We start from the raw sequence: 18,096 nt of genomic DNA, 5'->3' as shown, positions 1-18,096 counted from the left end.
TCAAAGTATTAAAGAAAAAGACAAACAATAATCTTATAGTAATCATCGATGCTCAAAAACCGAAAGATGACAGAAATAATTAATGGTCAACGATATATTCACACCACTGAAAACTCTTAACACCATCACAAGATCGCGTAAATCACACCGCTTCAACTGAGAGAGCTTCTATTATCCGCATCGGACGGATAGGGATTAAAGAGCGTGTAATACACACGTGACTAACGCGTGAGCAAAGCTTTTCGTAATAACACATATCGCTGGTTAATTAAACTATTATTAATTAATTTAATTCAGTATTTTGAAGGAAAAAAACAAATAAATAATTAGAAGGGTTTTTCCATTCCAGAGAATAAAACAAAGGAGAAGTACGGTTTCATCAATTTTCTCGCGCGCCAAACATCCGAATAATAAAAGACAAAAAAATAAAAATAAAAATAAGACCTTAAAATAAATAAAAAATAAATAAAAAGAGAAAAAGAGGACAAGCGTGAGATTAAAACCCTTCACTTTCTTGGCATTTGTCTTCTTCACACATAGGGGAGAGAGAGAGCTCTAATGGCAGAATGAACAAAGGCCTTTCACAATCTCTTCACCCACCAAAGAGGAAGATAAAATATGGCTTTGGAAGAAGAGGAAGAGACCCAAAACGCACCGTTTTGTATGCTTTTCTGCGAGGAAGAGAGTTGTAGTGTGTTCGAGGAAGACGAGAGCGTCGTAAAGTCTCCATCTTTTCATCTGGGTTTTCTCCATCACGACATGTTATGGGACGACGACGAGTTACTAGGTCTGATCTCGAAACAGGACGAGCTAAAACCTTGTCTTTCCGACAAAGCCTTAGACGAGTTTCTGTCTCTGTGTCGTGAAAACGCACTCGGTTGGATTTTTAGAGTGAAAGGCTATTACGGGTTTAGCTCGCTGACGGCTCTTCTCGCTGTAAACTACTTCGATAGGTTTATTACAAGCAGGAAGTTTCAGACAGATAAGCCATGGATGTCTCAGCTGACAGCTGTCGCTTGTTTGTCTTTAGCTGCTAAAGTTGAAGAGATCCGTGTTCCGTTGCTCTTAGATCTCCAAGTAAGTCTATTTCTACTTCCTCAGATTCAAAATGACTCTTGAAACGAGAGTTTGAGTTTCGTGTTTTTTGGTGTAAAGGTGGGAGAGGCGAGATATGTCTTTGAAGCTAAGACTATACAAAGAATGGAGCTTTTGATTCTCTCTACTCTTCAATGGAGGATGCATCCTGTGACTCCAATCTCGTTTTTCGATCATATTATCCGTCGATACAGCTCTAACTCTCGCCAGTTCTTGAGTAGATGTGAATCTCTGTTGCTCTCCATTGTTCATGGTAATGCCTTCTTCCACATGGTTTTCATTTTGATCTCTTTGGGTTCTTAAACTCTTGGGGGTTATTGTGGCTTTCAGATTCGAGGTTTCTAAGTTACACCCCTTCTGTGTTAGCCACTGCAATAATGGTCTCTGTTGCTAGAGATTTCAAGGAAGCTGAATACGAATCTCAGCTCATGACTCTACTCAAAGTCGATCCGGTATGTGGTGTTAGTATTGGATCAATAAATGGCAAATGTAGTTAAGATCAAGAACTGATCCCATATTCATTTTTACTTAATCAGGAGAAAGTAAATAAATGCTATGAGTTAGTATTAGATCACAATCCAAGCAAGAAGAGGGTGATGCATGCGTCATTAAGCTCTGATGGCTCGAACGAGTCATGGGTTGTGTCTTCAGAGCCTCTATACAAGAGGAGAAGAGTGCATGAGCAGCAGATGAAGTTGTCTTCAATAAACAGAATGTTTCTCGATGTGTTCACTAGTAGTCCTCGCTAATAATTTTCAACAACCGATCAAAAATGTGTGTTTTCTCCTGTTTTACATATTAGCGGCTATGGTAAGGCAGAAACATTATGCATTTTACTTGGCTCTTGTGTTAAAAGGACGGTTTCACATGGTTTACTTTATCAGTATTTGATAATTTAAAAAATCAGAGAACTTTTCTTATGAACAACTTGTGTAACTGTTGAATGATGATCTAATAACGCAAACAATCGAAGACTCCAGACTTGTCTTTTTGTGTTGGATCTTTCATAAGAACCAATGTTATCATCATAGTACTCGTCCTTTGTCTGAAAAATCACATGACATTATTGGTTATCTACTTAGTACAGATTTGAGGAAATTTGTACTCTGATTTGAAGAAACAACTAAAAGAGTTGGTTTGGTTGGACAACTAATAATTTTGAGAATCAAATAAAACTCTTTGTCTTCTTGAGCATTATATTGTTTGGCTTCTCCAAAAAACATGCGTTTCTTTGTTTATGTATTGTTCCAATTTCTATAGTTTTCTTATTTGAAATGATTTGAAGTTAGACCAAACAGTTGGGTTAATTTAAGTATTTGTTTCTTTTCATTTGTGGTGAAAAGCAAAACTGTGTGAGAAGAGATATACACATAACATTTTTACACATAACTTTCTCTTGTATTTGTCATTGCAATGTCATGTCAAAACATACAATAAAAATGCCTTCCTTGAAGAAGAGTCTTGTTGTTACAGAGGACCAAATAGCATTGAATAGATTAAAAAAAAAAGGAAAATTTTAAGCTTTTGGTTGAAAGGAGTGAATGTACCAGAACCAAACAACTCAGAAGAGAACTATTTGTTCTGTTATTTCAGAGCCTTGTGTCTTTTTTTGGAAGTAGTATCTTCATTGCACTCTAGAAAATTAAATATTAGTAATAATTTCACGAAATAAAGAAAGAAAACACTAGACTCTAAAAATAAATCATATTAGGAATAAATTTTTACACTAAGACCAACTTCAATGAGAATCGAAAATACCAAATTTGGTGTAGTTTCTTTTCCAAAGATTTTTTTTTTAAATTACACCATTACATAAATTTGTGTTTATGAGTGTAACACCAATTTACGATTATAATGTACCTCACACCAAATATTGAAATAATGTATTGTATTACTTTCCATTAATTAGTTACATAGTGTTATTAACTAGTTTAAACTTATAGTTGAAAATAAATATATTATACTATTTTGTATTTCCACATTAATAAACATTAGGATATATTATTATATCTATATTTTTAATTAATAATATAACTAAATGAGTATAAGCCAAATTTTAACAAAATAAAATTCATTTATTTTGTACTCTCATTTTTAAATGTATAAACTTTTAGTTTCAACTAATATTTCACACAAAACAAATAAATTAATAGATAAATTACCTATAATAGCATTTTAAATAAATTGTAAGGACGTAAAATTACATAACTTTAACAAATAAAGACAAAATCTAATAGTGATAAGTTGATAGTTAGTCAATTACAATAATTAATGAATTTTAATTATTAAAATTAAATTAATAATATATAATATCATTTTGGTGTAGAAATTGATGTTCTGGTTGGAGATAAATTAATTAATTACCAAAACACAAATTTGATGTTTATTTCAACACAATATTTAGTGTTGTGGTTGAAATTTGAAATTGCTCTAAAGTAAAAAGTTTTATAACGTTCTAAAGATTAACACTGTATCAAAGATTCGATGCTGAACAGCCTAAACGCAAAGAAGCTATTCTAGTAAGTAACTCAAGCAGCAACCAGTTGATATCGCCAGTAGAAACGCTTATAAACATAAGCAACCGGTGGAAACATCGCATTATCACTTAAGTTTACAAAACCAGAGTTTGTTATAATCAACTAGAAATTGTGACTTTATGAGTCCCTCGACAAATACAGCATCTAGTCTCTTTATTATTCATTACGGATACTGAGTCAGTGAGTCTTTTAAGTTACACTAGATCTTTTCTCCGCGCTACGCGCGGATTATGTCATTATTTTTTATATTTTAAAATAGTTTAGATTACTTTACACTAAAAGTTTCATTAAAAAAATTGACAATACTTAAATATTTTTCATTTTAATTCTCTAAATCGATGAATTTTACTATATTTTGTATTTTGATGCATTTATTATTTATATACATATGATTTTAGCTTTTAAATTATTCATTTTTAAAGTAGTTAAATAAACTTCATTTCAGATAAATATATTAATATTTTTTATAAATGTATTGTGTTTCAGAAATATTTAACTATATTTTTGATAAATATTTGGATGATAATAGTTTTTATAATTAATCAAATTCACTCAATTAAATCTTTAAATCTTGAATCAGTATTTTGTTTTAACTTTTTTGAGAAAATTAATTTTTATATTTGTGTTATTTTGTAATCATATTATGTTGGGAAATACCCTAGGATAGCAATAAAAAAATTTATGTCACAAATATAGACTCTAAGGATCAAAATGACCAAAATGTTTCATAAAAAAGGTAAATATACACTTATACCCCTAAGGTTAACTAATCAAAACCTTAGGGTTTAGATTTAAGGGATGGAGATTGAGATTTAAAATTTTATAAAATAAAAAATAAATATTAAAAATTTGAAAAAATTATAAAAAAAAATTAAAAAAGTTTGAATTTGAACACATATAATCTATAACTATAAAAAACAAATTATTTATTTTTGTTATATATATATATATATATATCTAGAGTGTTATGGTCTTTTTACCTATTAAATGTAACATTTTGGTCATTTTCCTTCTAGTGGTCTATTTTTGTGATCAAAATTTGAAAATTGTCTATTTAGAAGAATTGCCCTATTATGTTTAATATTAATTTAATTTAATATAATTTTTGGTAAGTATATTAAATATGTCATATTGCATAATTATACACTTGTGTCATATGCATTTCAGAAATTATTTTAAAAGTTTATTCCTAAAATTTGCAACATATTATATTTTCTTAATAGTTACCTAACAAAATTAGTCAAGAATATTTATACCAAAAAACCGACTCGGAATCGACCCAAAAATCAAAGTCTCATACTCTGTTAGACATGGCATATACACTCGAGCGACTCTTATAGTGTTATATCTGAATACTAATATCAAACCCAACCCGTACCTGAAACCGAACATTTTTTTGAAAAATATATGAAAATTTAAATTTTTAATATTTCTATTATATTTATATATATGTAAATGAGTTAATATGATTATATCCGAATACTAATATCAAACCCAACCCACACCGGAAACCGAACAATTTTTTTGAAAAATATTTAAAATTTTTAATTTTTAATATTTCTATTATATTTATATATATATGTAAATGAGTTAATATGGTTTTCACTAACTTTAAGTTAAATCACATTTAATAAATCATAACCTATTTAAACCCATTAAACTAAATGAGTTTATATGAATATTAATTTCTATTCAAAGTCCACTTATAAAAATTTAATGTCATTAATAATCGATTTCACCACTAATAAATATAATTGTAACTACATTAATAAGAAAATATAATATGTGATAGAATTTCAAAGGGCGGGTAAAATTTATCATTGTCCTAGTAACATCAGTATTTATATTTTGAAACATCACATGTATTTATCCCTAAATAATAATGTGATCGAACAGTGTATTTGAAAACATGTATATTTACTTTGGGTTTGTACAAACTGCATATAATTTATAGGACTCTTACTTATACCCATTTATTAAATTTGGGTTTGTACAAACTGCATATAACTTATAGACCTCGTACATTTATATGAACCTATAATTCTTAAGAATGTCAGATATCTTAAATCATCTTGTAGCGAAAAATACTTTAGGTAAATCTCAATACAGTTCTTCTTCTCCAACCTGTTAGAACCACTGATGAGTTGATCATGTCTTAATTTTAGGTTTTTGGGGATGATTTTTTTGCGGTATGTAGTTCGGATTGGGAGATCTCCTATACGGTAGCAACAAATATCCACTTGCTCTGTTTTCTTTTGTTTTATGAGTATTTGACTTGGTGTATTTTTGTTCTTGAAGCCACTTTCATGTGGTAGGTTCAGACAAAAGAAGTCTCAGTCACAACAAAAACAAAAGCTATGATCATAAGTAATTTACTATTTATCAAAATCCTATAAATTTTGAAAATGTAGACATTACTTCTGTATGTTAAACTCTATTTGGGTGATATCAATGAAAATAAAACATGCATAAAAAAAAGAAATAAAACTATAACATTATTACTAAAACAGAAGAAAGAAAGATGAGATACTTGGTAACTTGGTCACCTTGAAAGACTTTGCTATCACCTGAGGATTATCAAACAATATCCAGAGTAGAATAAGGTCTATAAATCATAAAAGCATCCTATAAATCTATGATAAGTCTGTGAAACCTCGTAGAACACATAAAGAAAATAATATTTCAGCTGCACGTTTGGTTACCCTGCATGTGATAACAGATTAAAAATAAAAATTATTCACCCACATGTGTCTAGTAGTTCCAAATACACAGAATTCCAGAATAGAACTTGCTCGAAACCTGCAAAATAATGTGATATTAGCTCATGCGTAACAGAAAATAAAGGTAAAAGTATAGAAACTACTCCACAAAATTACAAATACCAAATGGTCAAAGTTTTTCTGCAGTCACTACAACTAAGCCATGAGAGAAAATCATATGCTTAAAATTACCATGGTTCTGTAGGATGCAGATCCAGAGACTTAACTCTCTCAAACCTTTGAGCTAATTCTTTCTGATCCAAGAAAATAACATATAGTGAATCATTAAACACAGCTTAAAACCATAGTGAATCTCCAAAATACAATACCTTGACTGATCAAAATCTTTTATTCTCATTCGATCGTTGAAGGAGGCTTTGATGTAATGTCTCGAACCACATGAGAGTTTACTCCTTGAATACTGTTAGAGATTTTCCGGAAAGCATCGTCCAGAAACTTGTGCTCAAAATTGGAGCCTGCAAATCACCACCAATCTCAGTACAATCACAATACAGATTCGTGTTTGCGTTTACACAACTAAACCAAGCAAACAGGAAGGCCACCCGTGATACGTAGCACTGAAGACAAATACTTTTTATCCTAAGAATCAATATACCTTTTGTCTATATTTGATGGAGACATAAAGTTACATCACAGATAGTGAAGAAACGTTTAAACAGGTATGAGACACACGAAATATACATATATACATGAGTTTAAATACCCAAATACATAAAACAAACAGTCTTAAAGTTCTCAAATATAAAAATACTCACAATAACTGACTTGACCAACCTTAAGTATTCACATCAACAAAGTAGCAAGTCGAATGGTCAAACGGGTTCTATATGGATCGGTAATAAGAAAAATAAGAAGTTTACCAATTTGCAGTCATTCCGTCTTGGCTTGTAACTGCGCGATGAGAAACGACATAGAATCTGTTATCTTCTCACCTTGCACTCCAACTGATATTACTTGAAAGAAAACTTCAAAAGTTTCTTGATGAATCAAAGAGAACCGTCTGATTAATATTACAAACATGATGAGGATAATCAAAGTGACCATGAATCAAAGATAAACGCCAACTGAACATTAGTCGCTAACCTTCGATAATCATATGTTTTTTGCTTGGCCGATAAGTTTCTGGGGGCAAGTACCTGAAATAAAAATTCTCATTTTTGTTAGCTAAACATTCGAAACACTCTGATCGCCACAGACGTCAAAAACGTCAGAATCCCCTCCGAACCGGTCTTCGCTCTTCTCGTCATGTGCACAACCTGCAATAATTTTGGTACATGTCTTGACTCCGCCGGCGTTAACCCTCTCTACCGCTCCATCCGTCTATTAGCTTCAGAATCAAATCCCAAATTAGAATCCCAGACAACTAAAGGACGGGAAGAAAACACTAATCCTACTTACCTTGCTGTTACTAAAAGTAATATAGAGCTAAAGGAGAAGCTAGACGTTAGGGGAGGGACGATTTGCCTTCATTGATTGGAAGCCATTGTATGATCTGTTTGTGTTGAAAAGCGGAGAAGTGTGGCTTGAATGGATAATGGATTCATAAGGTTATATAGAAGAGGGAGGGGAAGAAGAACATCGATGGATAATGGATTCATAAGGTTATTCTCAAGAACCCATGTGCTATGATCTAGTTGCAGAACCGATGTGCTCCATTTAGTTTTCCCCCACGAAATGTTGGCCTCACGTACCGAGTAACCAAATCTCCCCTCTGACCACTTCAAGAAGATCATCAAAAACATATATACTAAACAAACAAAGCATAGATATTTTGAATGTGATAGTCAAATGAATTAGCTTTAGTAACATTAGTAACTCGGCCTGATAACACGTTGAACGAACTTGAGGAGAAACCAGTACCAAACAATCCACCTGTCTGCAAAGGCCATCCCCATACATTCACCTCTTCAGTTACAGATTTATAGACACTTCTAGACTTCAACATCAGACCATCCTACAAAGAAAAAGGCAGAAACTTTCAATCAAACAAATAAAACTGAAATATAAAAGGCTAAGCTAAGCTTTTAAAATTTAAACTTACCTGATTGATTCTCCAATTGGAATTGGAACCTCTGCATCTCAAAAAGTTTATACTTTTAGCAAAACCCATTAACTCATCTTCCAAGATCGTCACTTTCTCGCCAACATCACGACCAGAATGAGATCTGTCATCAGAAATCCTCACTATATCCTCTGTAAACTCAGATTCTAAAACCCCTTTTCGCATCAAACTAAACCCTAACTCCAAATACAGAGCCAACACAACCACTTTCAGAACAGAGAAAATCAGTGATCTTCTTATCTCGTTCTTCTTTGTCTTCCTCCTCCTCTGTTCTTTCGGTTTCTTCACCAATTTCTTTTCTCTCAGGGGATAAATCGAAGCGTCAAACAACGTCGTCGGAGTAAATGATGTGAATTCCAACGGATTTGCAGTATTGACTAAAGGTTCTTTAGTCGACATAAGAAGTGCTCACGTGGCAGAATAAAATGTTCTGATTGGTCTAATATATTATCCTACGTGGATAGGCTAGAAACACTCCATATTCACCTTTTAGTATAGGATAGATACTACACGTCTTTACACTTATCAGCTAAGACGACCACTGTAAAATCTCATGAGCCCTACAAAAAATATCCGAAATTTCAAATCACTAGTGACATTTTAAACCGTGGCTCTTGAATCAAAGCCTGTAGTTATTGCAAAGAACGCAACGAAAAGAATCAGTAGTATTTTCAGTTAAAAAAAAAAAAAAAGAATCAGTAGTATTTGACCGTTGGTTTCTAGAGAAATTAAGATGACGTCACTAGTAAGTAGCTCAAGGGCCAAAAAGTTAGCGAACGTAGTATAGAGACGGCCCATTTATTCTAATTTAGCAGCACGTTTATACTACTGGATCTCGGTTTAGATGCACCCGTGCATGTGAGTAGTCACACGTGCGCGTACCAAACACGTGTAGTTGACTGGTACAGAAAGTCTTTTAGTCGGCGACTGAGCGGCTAAATTTGAAATGGTTTTGTCGGTGAAAGTGAGACGTTAAGGGATAATTTCGTCTATTCGATCGTCCAGCTATGTGTTTTTTTTTTAAATAATAGAATCCGCTTACCAATGAATAAATATGTGACTTAACTTTAAAAGAGAAAATAAAAACGTGAACAATTCATAATTTGAAAGAAATAACAATAACTATATACATAATTTGGAAGAAATAATAAGAATTATCATATTTTATCATTTGCGTTTTTAATCATTTCGAGTGTATCAAAACTTTCTAAAATTGATGTTCCATATATGTCATATGTTCCTATCCGAATGGTTTCATCTTTATACGTCATCCATTGGTTGATTGAACCACCAGACGAAAAAAACAACCTCCAACATATTTTTTTTTTGCCAACTAGTTTTGATTGATGAAACAAAGGAACATACATGGATAAAAAAACTAACTATCTTAACATAATCATAGTCCACAGCAGGGAAGCTCAAACCCAAACAACGGGTGCCATACAAAAACTATTCTGAACACTAGATTAATCTTAACTCATGCATCCAGCCTCGAAAACAATCCTTGAAAAGGAAAATAGAGATAAGACCTCTGAATTTTGACGAGCCGGACAACTTACTGTGAACTCCACAAGAGGAAACAGCGATGCCATGGCCTTCAACAACGACATAAGACTAAGAAAACATAAACCTTCAGTTCACGAAACCAAATCAGAGCTCACAAGCCTAACACTAAACACCAACAGAGAAGCAAACAAACAAACACCTGGAAATAAAGCTCCCTTCTTAACTGAACCTTCATCGGATAATCAACAGCCTCAACCTCTTTATAAAACTTCCATTAACCGAAGCCACCAAAGTCAAGAGGACCTCCAACATATTTTTATCATTACAAATATCTTAAATTTTCAAGTCAAACGAATTATACGTAAAATTTTATGGTTAATTCTTAACCTTAGTTTTATCAAAAAACACAGTTTAACTTAAAGCGATGCCAATTAAATAATAAGTTTCGTAAGACTATAAAAAGTGTATATATAAGTGAATGAAGATCATGGGCTAGACGCTAGCCACTGAAGATATGAATTATTTGTTCAACAAAGCGTTCATATATTTTTACAAAAAAAAAAAACAAAGCGTTCGTATAAATTGTACTGCACGATGCACCACATACATGGTCGGTCTTGAACCACGCTTAACGAAACATTCGGTTTCCAAAAATTTTTAAAAAGATTATATATAAATAGATTCCAAAATTTATAAAAAAAAAAATTTAAACCTCCAAATTATTGAAATCTTTACTAAATCATGTGAGATTTCCAAAATTTTAGGACCGGTCCTGACCACATATACACTATAGGAAGGAAGACCAACGAAGCAGTTTATCAGAGACCCGATCAAGAATGACAACTTCTTTACGAAGGATGACCAGAGCAAATGTATATCCACCTACCTTACCTCCACTATCGGGTTATTTTTTTATTTTTTTTGAATCTACTTTTCCACTATCTGGTTATTTCCTTTATTTTCCCTCTCTTTTCAGCATACTTTTTGAATTTTGATGATGGAAAACAGCTTGAGAGGAAGGTTCGTTTATTATCCACTATTATTTTCTCTTGTTATTGGATATGTATTTTAGAAGTGCGTATTAACCGAAAATAGAGTGTACGTTAGTGGATATTGTTTCAGTTCCATTTTTACAAGTTTTTTTTGTAAAATGCATTTTTGCATGTTTTAAAAAAAGGTTTATTTTAGGATATGGTATTTAATTTGGGTAAAATTTTCTTCCAAAGGCTACACAAAATGAAAGAAAATTCTAAATCCCTGATTTAGTTACATCTCCAATGACTTGATATAACGTGTATATTGAAAATTTTATCAAATATATAATGGGGCTGAGTTATCTCATGTGTTCCATTCTCTAACCTACTTTCACCTTTTCTAGCCCTAGATCTCTTTTAGTTTATGAGTAATGAGTATAACCCCAAAACAACACCCCTTAGATCCTTTGCATATGTAAGCGAACGAGCCTTATTTTTCTGTCAAGAAACTAATCTTGGCAAAAAAATGGAAGAAGAGAAGATTTTTTTGTTACTTTCATAAAACTACATCATCTTGATTAGTAAAATAACTCGGTGATGCTACAATGGTTGTATTTTAGTCACAATTTGTACATTTTCCATGGCCTAGGTGTCCTTTAACATTGTGAGGGAGCAGAATCAAATTCGAACTAGTAGACGATGGGAAAAGAACAAGGGTGGGACACTTGATCATGTATAACTTCTACTATTGAAAAAAAAAAAACAAATCAAATTGTATGTATTTTAATTCGTAAGAAAAATATTAATAATAAAGATCTATATGAAGTCTTGAATTCTGTGTGTTTTAGAAAACCGTTGATCTTGATGACAAAACATACATCATCAAAACTATAAAAACTATTAGGAATTATCATCGTCTATTTAAAAAGCTTTTTTAAAGTATCTAAAACGTTTTTAAAATTCAGTAAGAGTTTTAATAATGAAGTATATATATATTCATTCATCTCTATATTTTTTTTTTACTTTTTTTTTGCTAACATTTGGTATTCCTCTCTATATTGGCTTCGGCTTCATAATTCTTTCTACCGTATGATATGTTCAAGTATGACAAGAATCAATTTCCTGATATATTATTTGTATATACATCCAGCTGCAATTGCTCCAAGCTATGATAATATGAAGATTCTCCTTATAGTTTTCGTTCCAAGAATTAAATCACAAAGTGCAAGATAAAGATATGGCCAACATATTTACGCATACGTGATTTTTATACTTTTAATTCATACATAAATTCACAAAACGTCAAACAAATCTATACGGAATTCGGATTTGTCTATTAATCAGAACAACACAATAACTCAGTCAACATTTGTTATTCCCTCTATCAGACACCGACTTACGACCGCATGTGTTATCTTTCTGGTAGCTAAACCGTATTGTTTTTATTCGAATATATTTAACTATTTTATGTCAGCAAAATGGAACCCTACATTAAAAAAAATAATTGAACAGCCCCGACAATACAAGCATGGATCGTAACAACAAACAGCAAAAATATATATTAGGTCTCGCAATATAATGTATTCCCATCGTGCACCGTCTTGTTCCTTTTGACAACAACCTGTTACCAATAATTTAATTACATATTTTCAATCAACAGAACGATTATTGGAATAATTCCACATCTGAGGTATTATATATGTTCACGTGCATCCTTCAAATCTAAGTAGGCGTACAAAGCAGATGTGCGTGCAATTATAATAATTCCAAATTATATATGTTTCATAACATATTTAACATTTTTAGCAAACTTATAGATCGATGAGAGGGTATTTATAAGAACGGTCCAAGTAATTTAAAAGCTGAAAAGATGTATATAAATCAAATAAATGCTACAACCAGAAATTTCGGTACTATACACGAATATTTCAGTAGATTTTTCCTGTTTATGACTTTATTCCTCTTGTTCATGCATATATCAAGGTTAGTACAAAAATCAATTATTATACTGTATCATAAATGGGTTGATACGTCTATGATTGACAATGAATCTATTGTTTGTAACTAATTTGACATAAGAAAACGGAAAAGGATATGTTTAAAGAAAAGAATACTTACTAATGGTCAATAGTTGTGAAACCGTTCAAGGGAAGGTTGGGGGAAGGTGCAGATGACGTTGTGGACTAAAGAGCGTTACTAATAACGCTAGAGACAGTTACACACCTTTATCAAAATAGTTCTAAATGACACGTGGCAGTTTGTCCAGTGGATGACAGTTGGTTGTTTGTTGAGGATTACAGCCTGGACTTTGCATCAATTCTTTAAGAAGATTTTTAGATGGTAAGCGATGATTTCGCATTCTTATTGGGCAAACTCTCTTTGTCGTTTACGCCATATCACTAAACTTTAGTTTCTTTAAAAATTTCCGACCATTTACTTTTATATTTTGTGGCCGTTTCTATGTAACAAGTTTTTTGGTAAAAATCATAACGAATCGGCTCTGATGATAAAAGGAGCGGCCGTAACTACTGTCGTCCGGTTCGATTTGTGCTTCGTCATTAACAATGTTTGGATTTCCGACAAAAGAAAAAAAAATTATAACAAGTTTATGAAATATAATATTTTCTCCGTTTTTAAATATAAGTCGTTTTACAGTTATGCACATAGATTAAGAAAATCATTAATTTCTTATATTTTCTAAACAAAAACATCATTAATTATTTATCTAGCCACAATTCAACCAATAAAAAAGTAGAAGATATATTATCATTGGTCAGACAACATTAATTAGTAATAAATTTTACATAGAAAACCGAAAACGACATATAATTTGGAACAAATTTTTTTCTCTAAAACGACTTATATTAAAAAACGGAGGGAGTATTAATTAGAATTATGAACGAGGTGAAGTTTCCTATGCCGTGTATATATATATATATATATATATATATTACTTTCTATGTTTTAAATTAATGTCATTATTGAGTAAAATTTCTAACACAACTTTTATGCAGTTTTACATTAATTTATTTATTTTGTCTCAAATTAAATTAATAAATAATTAACATTGTGCAATTTAAATAATTAAATATAAATAAAACTGAATAATTATTTTTTAAAAAACTTGTATGAAAATTTTAAACAACATCTAATTTGAAATGGAAAAAGTATGTGAAAATAAATTGTGACAATTATCACGCGTGTTCGGTAATCAGTTTAGCCATTTTTGTAAAAGGAAACTGTTCATCAAATTCACAAAATAATTTCTTGTTAATACAAATAACTAGTACTCCCTTTGTTTCTAAATAATCTATGTTTTAGAATTTTCACACTTATTAAGAAACACTTAAAATTTTGATAATAAATGTATGATTTTTTGTGTTTAGCTATTTTCTATGATTTTTAACCAATCAAAATTCAGTAAACACAATTAATGTTTTTGAAATTTACAATTTTTCATTATTACATACATTGAAAATATAAAATATGGATCTTTTAGAAACAAAATATTTTTCTAAAACATGGATCATTTAGGAACGGAGGGAGTACTATACTATTAAAAACTGCATTTATCAATTTTGTTTTATTGCGTTTATTCTGGCATTATTATTGCCTGGTCCATTATGCATCAAAACTGCAACTACTTTAAACTTTTTCTAAAATTTCAAAATAGGCGTTTTGTATTTTCAAAAATATAAAGAAAAAGGTATACAGGTTGGCTTGGCCAGTCAAAAGTCAGAACTGCATAAAGATCTGTCTTTACCCAAACGGCCAAACCTAACCGTTATCGTCTTTATTTTCAGATATTTTAGTTTCAAAATAAAAATAAAATAAAACAACTTTCTAAAATTTTAACGTCACATTGTCCGAATAATATCGGAAGCTTTTCTTTTGTTCAAAAACAAATACTTCCTCCGTTTTATAATGTAGGTAGTTTTGGCTAAAAGCACAAAGATTAAGAAAATTATTATGTTTTAAAAAGTATTGTATATTAAATAGGTTAGATATAATTTAACCAATCAAAAATAAGTTTATTTAATTTGATTGGTTACACTATACTCAATAAATGTAAAAGTTATCTAGAAATATGAGAACTACTTACATTTTGAAACAAAAAAATTTCCCTAAAACTACTTACAATATGAAACGGAGGGAGTATCAGAGCTTTCCTTGTAGGTTTTCCGCTAGCGGCGGAGTTCTGATGCGCCGCCTCCTTGCTTCCGGTGGACGACAGCGGACATTCATCTTGACACGTGTGCATGCATCGCCGGGCGAACGCACACGCGGTGGGTGACGTGTTCTTCTCTCCTCGACGGTTTACTCTATGGGCTGTCGGCCCATATTTGTTTTCTTTGGTTGGCCCATCTTTTTGGGTTTTTCTCTTTGTTCCGTTGGTCCGTTTACTGTTTGGGCTTTTTGTAAAGTTGTTGGGCTTAGTCTCTTGGGCTTTGTCCCATTTAATAAATTCAGATGACAAAAAAAAAAAAAAAAAAAAAAGGTTTCCGTGATTTTGTCGCTTTAACTTCCCACATTACCCCACGCGTTCCTCACTCGCGTGACCTCACTCCTCTCTTGCTTTTGCACGCTCAATAACGTAACAGAAAACAGAGACATAGACGCAGCAAGATCACGACACGTGTATATCTACAGCTGTACCCAACAAAACTTCCAAAACCGCTTGCGTGGAAGAAGCGGTGCCCATGGGACCCATGACTTTCTCCACCGACTCAACCAGTTACCGGTTACGTTTTAACTTTCTCTGTATAAATACCTTTCTCGACCTTCTTCTTCCTTCGCTCCCCTATCTCCTCTGAATCAATGGCGGATCGTGTAAAAGGTCCGTGGAGCGAAGAAGAAGACGAGCAGCTACGGAGGATGGTGGAGAAATACGGGCCGAGGAACTGGTCGGCCATCAGCAAATCGATTCCAGGCCGATCCGGTAAATCGTGCCGGTTACGGTGGTGCAATCAGTTATCTCCGGAGGTTGAGCACCGTCCCTTCTCCCCGGAGGAAGACGAGACGATCCTCTCCGCTCGCGCTAAGTTCGGCAACAGATGGGCCACGATCGCTCGTCTTCTCAACGGACGCACGGACAACGCCGTGAAGAACCACTGGAACTCGACGCTTAAGCGAAAATTCGTAGGCGGAGGAGGAGGAGGAGACTGTGATCTCGTTGTGGTGACGGCGGAGGGGGATCGGCGGAAGAAGAGGAGATCGGTGAGCTCTGAATCTGCTCCTCTGGTGGACACTGGATTGTACATGAGCCCTGAGAGTCCCACCGGCGACAGTGACTGCAGCACGATTCCGTCTCCGGTTGCTGCTCAGCTTTTTAAACCAATGCCGGTTTCCGGCGGATTCACGGTGCCGTCGCCGGTGGAAATGTCATCGTCGGAGGAGGATCCGGCGACGTCGCTGAGCCTGTCACTGTCACTTCCCGGAGCTGACGTCAGTCAGGAGTCGAGGAACAGCTCGTTGCTGTTTCCGCGGTTTGAGAGTCAGATGAAGATTATTAATGTAGAGGAGAGTGAAGAAGGACGTAGAGGTGAATTTATGAGGGTGGTGCAGGAGATGATTAAGGCGGAAGTGAGGAGTTACATGTCGGAGATTCAGATAAATAGTGGTGGATTCGTTGTCGGAGGTTTATACGAAACCGGTAATGGCGGTTTCAGGGATAGTGGATTTGTTACGAAGGTCGAGTAGTTTTGGAATCGATTTAGAGATTTGAAGAGCAATTCAGTTTTGGGTTGTGGTCAAATTCTTTTTTAAAAAATGTACAGTGGAATTAAATTGGATGATAAAAAGTTTAATGGAATAATCTTTATTCAACATTTGATGATCAATCAAATTTTTTTTTTGAACAGTTGATAATCAATCAATTTAAATCTGAATTCGTGATATATAGAACCAAAACCTATGATGAGTAGCTCAGAATGAAAATGTGTTATCGGATTCTTTTGTATATAACCTGTGATCAGGGGCGTCCCTCGGCACAGCGAGATGAAGCACCGGCCTTGGGCCCCCAAATTTTCTGGGCCCCCATTTAAAAAAAAAATTTTCTTATATATGTTTTTAAGTTTTATGGTACAAAAGAATATTGCCAATAAAGTTAGAAATGTGTCCTAACAAAAATATCATCATTTCAATGGGATCTAATAGGAAAAAAAAATAGTTTTGACTGAATTTCTTCTCATTTTCAAAGTTTTTATGTTTCTGTATGGGCCCCCATATTTTTTTTGCTTGTGGCCCCAGTTAGTACAGGACCGCCCCTGCCTGTGATTAACGAGACCTTGTGACGTTAGCCTGCGAGATATGCACTGTCCTGATCAATAAAAGGTGTGACAACAAGAAATATCTACATATTATCTTTCAATATTCTATAGAAACCATCTAACATTCTTATTTACATTTTGAAGATGTGTAATTATGATCCCACAAAAAAAAGTGATCCCACAGTCATTTCAGATGTGAGAATGTGGAGACCGGTGATCTCTACAGTCAACGTGCGGCTTATGGCATTATTGGATTAGGACAAGGGGATCTCAGTTCTTTAGTTCAAGTGGACAAAGGCAACAAAAACGAATATTTTCTAAGCAACGTTAATTTCATACCTCTGTATTATGTAACAACTTATTTTATACTCCTTCCGTTTCTTAATAAGTATCACTCTGGTATTTTTTATACAGATTAAAAAAAATGATTGAAATATATTTAAGTTGTTTATAAAATTAATACAGTTTTCAATTAATATTCAATTAAAAATAATTATAATTTGCATCGAAATTCTAAAATAATATTTTTATGTTAAAATAACATTTATTATGAAACAAAGGTAGTACAAATTTTCCATGAGGATCACAATGTTTTTGTTTATGTTTAATTAGTGCAAGTTAATAAAAATGAAAATCCAATAACTTGGAGCAAAAGTTTTGTTTTGCAACTAATCTGGCGTGAGAACATATTGTTAATTGCTTTCAAAGATTAAATGAAATATAAACAATTATGATATTTTCGAGAATCATATAAAATCATTGACCAAGAAAAAAAAAGAGTGAAATATTTATTTTTACAACAGCTCGTGTGGAGATTAAAACGTCTTTTAGATTCGACTAAAGCGATCTGAGAGAACCGGCCAGTCAATTCTC

At 32.9% G+C, this 18,096-nt stretch overlaps 2 protein-coding genes and 1 pseudogene across 3 annotated transcripts; 2 read left to right on the top strand and 1 right to left on the bottom strand.

Annotated features, from left to right (window-relative positions):
- The first annotated feature begins 388 nt into the window (after positions 1-388).
- Positions 389-2,042, top strand: LOC106444303 (cyclin-D3-3). Its single transcript, XM_013885787.3, has 4 exons — positions 389-1,077; positions 1,156-1,348; positions 1,426-1,547; positions 1,632-2,042. Exons 1-4 carry the CDS (start codon positions 619-621, stop codon positions 1,842-1,844), a joined length of 987 nt encoding a protein of 328 aa, XP_013741241.1. The 5' UTR covers positions 389-618; the 3' UTR covers positions 1,845-2,042.
- A 5,235-nt stretch (positions 2,043-7,277) lies between these two features.
- On the bottom strand, positions 7,278-8,960 carry LOC125607089. 2 transcript variants are annotated; one of them, XM_048776739.1, is made up of 3 exons: positions 8,454-8,960; positions 8,316-8,366; positions 7,278-8,130 (listed from the first exon to the last, which is right to left on the bottom strand). In XM_048776739.1, exons 1-3 carry the CDS (start codon positions 8,871-8,873, stop codon positions 7,879-7,881), a joined length of 723 nt encoding a protein of 240 aa, XP_048632696.1. In that variant the 5' UTR covers positions 8,874-8,960; the 3' UTR covers positions 7,278-7,878. The 2 variants fall into 2 exon arrangements, with proteins under 2 accessions (XP_048632696.1, XP_048632697.1); XM_048776740.1 differs by having other exon boundaries at positions 8,078-8,130; positions 8,285-8,366; positions 8,454-8,956.
- A 6,679-nt stretch (positions 8,961-15,639) lies between these two features.
- Positions 15,640-16,782, top strand: LOC106439998 (annotated as a pseudogene).
- Positions 16,783-18,096: the final 1,314 nt, after the last annotated feature.

This window comes from Brassica napus, chromosome A3 (genome assembly GCF_020379485.1).
Source record: "Brassica napus cultivar Da-Ae chromosome A3, Da-Ae, whole genome shotgun sequence".
Classification (NCBI taxonomy): Eukaryota; Viridiplantae; Streptophyta; class Magnoliopsida; order Brassicales; family Brassicaceae; genus Brassica; species Brassica napus.
Note: the sequence above shows the minus strand (reverse complement) of the source record. Positions and strands in the feature narration are given on the sequence as shown.